General features: G+C 46.7%; 2 protein-coding genes across 2 annotated transcripts in view; both read right to left on the bottom strand.

The window, feature by feature from the left end:
* The window catches only part of LOC9630384 (nuclear pore complex protein GP210), an 8264-nt gene extending 4011 nt beyond the window's left edge, over positions 1-4253 (bottom strand). The window contains exons 1-17 of the mRNA XM_024680436.1: positions 3993-4253; positions 3669-3937; positions 3436-3611; positions 3159-3375; positions 2745-3094; positions 2522-2695; positions 2332-2467; positions 2110-2258; positions 1943-2054; positions 1313-1893; positions 1133-1253; positions 813-1081; positions 574-759; positions 336-527; positions 227-283; positions 109-177; positions 4-54 (exon numbers count right to left, since the gene is read on the bottom strand). Of these exons, the coding sequence (XP_024536204.1) occupies positions 4-54; positions 109-177; positions 227-283; positions 336-527; positions 574-759; positions 813-1081; positions 1133-1253; positions 1313-1893; positions 1943-2054; positions 2110-2258; positions 2332-2467; positions 2522-2695; positions 2745-3094; positions 3159-3375; positions 3436-3611; positions 3669-3937; positions 3993-4174 (3291 nt within the window). The 5' untranslated portion in view covers positions 4175-4253. The remainder of the gene's footprint in view (positions 1-3; positions 55-108; positions 178-226; positions 284-335; positions 528-573; positions 760-812; positions 1082-1132; positions 1254-1312; positions 1894-1942; positions 2055-2109; positions 2259-2331; positions 2468-2521; positions 2696-2744; positions 3095-3158; positions 3376-3435; positions 3612-3668; positions 3938-3992) is intronic.
* Positions 4254-4294: 41 nt separating this feature from the next.
* LOC9645285 (BAG family molecular chaperone regulator 4) overlaps positions 4295-5525 on the bottom strand; it is a 5249-nt gene continuing 4018 nt past the window's right edge. The window contains exons 5-8 of the mRNA XM_002975693.2: positions 5189-5507; positions 4962-5108; positions 4660-4892; positions 4295-4567 (exon numbers count right to left, since the gene is read on the bottom strand). Of these exons, the coding sequence (XP_002975739.2) occupies positions 4552-4567; positions 4660-4892; positions 4962-5108; positions 5189-5507 (715 nt within the window). The 3' untranslated portion in view covers positions 4295-4551. The remainder of the gene's footprint in view (positions 4568-4659; positions 4893-4961; positions 5109-5188; positions 5508-5525) is intronic.

Here is a 5525-nt window from a genome sequence, read left to right on the forward strand (position 1 = left end):
TACAAGGCTAATAATTTCGTCTTGAAGGTGGACATGGATGTTAAAAAGCACAAACTGCAAATTAAATAAATTACGTGAACAAATGAGGAAAACTTCACAACAAAATACCTGTGATGGATCAAAGGTACGCCCAGTACTATCCCCTACTTGCAGGTGAACCTCCAACATTGTTCCCAACTGCAACAAACTCCTTCAGTAAAAAGTAAACAAAAGTAACTCCTTTCACCTCCATGGTTACAACGTCGGGTACAACTTTGATCCACGATATGTCAACTACGTGCACCTGGAAAGGGTTAATAAGTTTGAAGCGGACGCTGCAAAAGCTGAAAACATACCAAAGCATTTGCTGAAGCAGGACTAGCCAAACCAACGTCAAGTATAGAAACAACTGCAGTTCCCATGGCTCTTGCAGCAACTACGAGGTGTGATACACGAGGTCCAGTCGGTGGATGAATAACGACGGCTATTCTAGAGTCATTAACGTGTGACTCAATATCGTTCGTGCCTCCGAGAACTTGCAAGGTCGCCTATCAGACCAATTAGCCGTTTAAAAACCATACCACGAAAACTCACCTTAGCGTCTGGGTGGCCAAAAAGTAAAGTCTCCTTTGGCTCCAGCCTTAGTGCTGCAACGAGTTGTAATTGAGCAGTGTCATGCAAGAACGGCTTGGCTTGCTTTAGCAAACTAGCTGCCGCAACGACTGTTAACACTGGTAATTTTGACTGTTTCAGATGTGTTAAGGTCGCTCTTACTGCACACTACAAACGGAATAGTGAATACGTGAATATGATTTCTTAAACTTGTATCTTACCAATCCCACGGTATTTTGGAGGCCAAGGATCCTCTCCCATCTGTCCGGAGGCACGTCGAGATCATCCCAGTATGCGAGAGCATCGCACTCGTCCAAATGCCAGGAAAGAGCCATTGACGATGTGTTCGCAAATGGCCTTCCAGAACTGTGAAGACCCAGTGCGGCAACTCGAATAGAGCGACTGTTTAATACCGTAACTGGCAGCAAACGCTTTCTTTCCTGATCACGTTCCAACTGAACAACTGACTTGATAATATGTTGACTATTATCTGTGTCAACACATGAAAGTCAGCTAAAGTGATTTACAGCAGTTGGCATACCTGGCTCGTCAATAATGAGAACGATTGAGCTAGGAACGTCACAAACAACCAGTAAACTAGAACTGGCCACAACGTTCACTGGTCCTTCAAGATCTTGGTAGCCACGACGAAATATGAGCGTCTAAATGCAGAGAAACAAATTAGTTTGCAAGCATCGTAATAACAAGGAAAGGTTCTTACGTAATTGCCGAAGTCGGAACAGCCAACGAAGAAGACTCGTCCGCCACCATCCGTTGAGCGAGTGACGAGAACTTCCTCTGACGCTTTCCCTCCGGCTTCGGAAGAAACGATTTCGTGGAACTCTAAAAATTGTGATTCCTGCCTCCAGCGTTCGGGGCCACCTACTAGCATAACCTTGATGCCACTCCCCACAACAAGTAGCAGCTCCTTCAAATTGTGACATGTACTTTGACCGGAAGTGTCGCTACAGCTGTATCCACCGCAAGAATTTCCATCCGAGACCTGTTGTAGAGCTAGAGGAGCGTACGAAGCTATCGCCCAAGACGTTTCCAAAGCGGCTGCTGCCTCGACAGTTGAAACTTTCAAGGATCCCGTGACGGTTGCCCTGCCTGGTCGCAATGGCAAGATTGCGTTCCATGCACATACAACTTGAGAGGAGCTTTCTTCCGGCCTTAAATAAGATGAGATGTCCGATAATGTAAATGGACCCGATGAATCCACAAAATTGAAGTTGCCGTCCACACCGAAAAGGTCCCATTGCACAAAACTATTATATACGTCACATCTGGAGTAAGCGTGACCTGTTTGGCGAGGTTAATGTTTAATGACAAAGAAAAAGGAGAAGCTTACCAGCCGGCGTTGTCAAGCTCACGGCGACTGGAAGAATGGTGTTTATCTCGACTTCAACAGGAAGACCATGAACAACAGAGATGGATGATGGAACAGACACCTCCACGTGGATCTGAAAAAGATAAGAGCAGTTGTAGGTTCTTATCAGTAACCAGGACCACTATTACCTCATCAACGTTTAGCAAGTCTTTTGCCGACGACGAGCGAATTACTGTTTTCCCGGGTCCTTTGCTCAAAATTTTTCCGAGTGCATTCACAGTTGCGACGCTTGGATTCGTTGAGGACCATACGTAATCGCTAGATATATCTCCGCAGCCTAGAAGAGGAAAAATAAAGCCAAAAGCAATCAGTTAGCAGATATAAGTTACCAAATTTTTCTAATACTGAACCTCCTTCAGCTTTTAACTGGTACTCCTGCGAAGATCCTGGGCTCCAAGGAAGAAATACAGCGCGGACACTTGTTGCACGCTCCAGTGCTATTAAAACAGGGGGGCACACAACAACTGCTTGCTCAAGCTTTAGCACCTGCATCAAATTGCACGATTGAGCCAAGAAAATTAATACAACAATACAAAGCACCTTCACATCAGAATCAACGTTGTAGACAAGTTTAGCCACTATAGTTCCAGCGCCCTCAGCATTAGCTTTCAGCAGCGTCGCATTTTGCCATCCATGTTCGGATGAAACATCTTCGGGAACTTCAACAGCTTCCCAGTACGGCAGGTACGTGAAAAGAAGTCTCAAATCGTTACTCTGTCGCATACAAAAGTTAGCAAAAAAACAAAACGAAGAAGGAAAAGACCTGCGTCAGGTAAAGAGCACGAGCGGAGTCGAGAGCAAACGCCCGAACATTAACCACGTACTCCCTGCCGGACACGATGTACCAAGTTTCCCCTGATACCCTGCCTTCGACATCCAGCTTGCGAGAATGCGCTTCCTTTTTGTAAAGGGGTAGGAGATGAAGTTCTAGTCTTGTGGGAATGACAACATGCACAGTAGCCATTTGTTGATGCCCTTTAACTCTGACGTCTTCCACGATAACATTCGTTACGCCCACAACTTTTGCAGCAATAAGAGCGCTGTTTTGGTCAACCGAAGCGACAGCCTCGTTTGTAACAGACCACTTGTGATATACAGAAGGCAATGGAATCTCTGCATGGTCGCACAAACACGTGAGTTCCAACAGAAGTCCGTGAAAACAGAAAAACATGTATACCTGATAAGACGTTTTTACGCATAGCCTTCAACTTGAACCGAAAGCTCGTTCCCGGAATAATATACAGAGGAGAGTGCGGCTCCAGAGAGATCGCCTCGGCAACAGTCAAGACCAATGTATCATCCAGCTCTTCCATTCTCGGTTCCACTAGCCTGGCCTTTACTCTCTCCTGTCCAGTACTCACTCCTCGGACAACGTATAAATCAGATCCAAACCCCTGAAGCACAGGCACACACAAAAAGATGAATTCTTTTCAGCGAATCGAATGGATGTCTACCTGGTCCTCCAACTCTATTTGAGTACCAAGGTCTCCGCACATACAGCCGCAGTCGCTCAAAGGACTGTCTTTGAGAGGAACGTGTAGTAATTTTTGAGGAAGCGTTTCGCCAGCAGGATCAAACGAAGATAGCTGCCACGCGAATTTCAATCCCACCAGCGATGAAAACACATTCTCTGGAAAGAAGACAGGAACCGCTCAATCGATCACAAACTAAAACACCAATCGTTTACCTTCGGCATCGAAAGCACGAATGCGCAGCGTCGCCCATCCATCGAGATCGAGTTTCACGGAGTGATGAAATATTTGTATCCGAGAGATCTTATCGATGAAGACTTCGCAGCGCAGAATTTCCCCCGTGACAGTGTCGGTGGCATGGACCGCCGTCGCTTGCCTCTCCTCGAATGGAGAAAGCGGTGTGATCAAAGCGCTGGTGGAGCAATCGCTGGACGTGCCGTTGTACTCTGGAACAAGCGAGATAATGTCGTGATGATCCCAAGTCCTGTCCAAAGAATCCAAATATCTCTACTGTTACACAAGAATGCCGCTCAGCTCACCAAACGAAGCAGCCATCGGTTCCCTGGAGCCGATAGCGCACTGGAGTCGTCGTCCTCGGCGGAAGAAGAACATTGAGATTGCTGATGTGAGGCCTTCCTCCACGCGCGGGCAGCAATCCCAAGAACAAGAACAGGATCGCTGACGCTAGCAGCAGTGTATTCCTGATCTCGGCATTCGCCATGATCTCGACCGCGCTGTCACGCGGGCACCATTTCTTCTCCAACACCTACCTAAAACCCTAAGCCCTAATCCGCCATAGCCAGAGAGGAAGATTCTCAAAGGCTTAAAGAATCTTTTCAAATCCAAAACATTCGCGCTTCTTTTTTATTACCACACACAACCCCATTCCGCAAAACAAATGTTTTATGATACTATACAAAGAATTGCGCCTCCTCCTTACCATAGCTTTTCCATTCTTTCTACAAGCTCCAATTTTTTCTTCTTCTTTCTTCTTCCTTCTTCTCCTTGCTTGCACCAATTCGACAATCACGAAAAGATTGATCTCTATATATGATCGAGCCTTGAATGACCACGCCACCAATAAAACTTCACTACCTTCTATGTGAAGAGCGCTCTGGAACGAGAAAAAAGGAAAAAAGGAAAAAAAAAAAAAACCCAGAAGAATCGTTAGAACACAGCAAAGAAATCTCGAAAACTCGTACAAACCTCTCCCAATCGGTCTCAATTGCTGTGGTAGCCGGTTTTGGAGGTGTGGAGATGAAATTCCCTGCCGATGTTTCAAAGGTTTCCCACTGGGTCGTGACAACAATGGCGGCCGCGTTGCTGCTACTGGACGAGTTTTTCGCGGGGCTTTGCTCCTTGGCTGCGACACTTGGAGGAGACGAGTTCTTCATTTTCAACGCGTCGAGGGCTTCCACAAATTTTTGGACTCTCCTGACCTTCGAGACAAAGAAACAAGGAGAGAGAAGTCAAGCACTCGCATCGGGAATCCAGATCGAAGGTTTTACCTGAATCCTTCTTTGGGCTTTAGCGTCACCAAAAGCTTCGATCCCATCCAGCTTCAGCAGCAGCATCATCAAGGCCTCGGTTAGCGAGTCGAATTCGGACTCGGGGACCTCGACTCGTCTGTGAACATCGTTCTCTACCGTCAAAACCTGCAAATCCGAGAGAGAAGCAACACATAAGCCCGAGAGAAACTCTAAGCAAAGAAAACAAGAAAAGAGAGGAGTAGTACCCTTTCAGCAAGCTTATCGACCTCAGACTTAATGGCCGACACAGCTTTGGAGGTCCTCAAGATTCGTTCGTTGTGTCGGGACTCCTCTTGCTTCCTCTCGCGGCTCTCGGGATCCTCGATGAGCACTACTTTCGCCTTGTCCTTCACTCCAACTAGATGCAAGTAATCGCCACTGTCCTTCTCCTTCCCTCTGTAAAGGATCCTTTGCTCCCGGGCTTGCAACCCAGTCGGCTGGACGAGCAATTTCTTCAAATCACCTGAAACACCACCATGATCTATCAGCAATTGAGCTGGGCGACACCACACAGATCTAAGACACCTACAAAGCAAAGAAAGA

Source organism: Selaginella moellendorffii, unplaced genomic scaffold (assembly GCF_000143415.4).
Source record: "Selaginella moellendorffii unplaced genomic scaffold, v1.0 SELMOscaffold_28, whole genome shotgun sequence".
Taxonomy (NCBI): domain Eukaryota; kingdom Viridiplantae; phylum Streptophyta; class Lycopodiopsida; order Selaginellales; family Selaginellaceae; genus Selaginella; species Selaginella moellendorffii.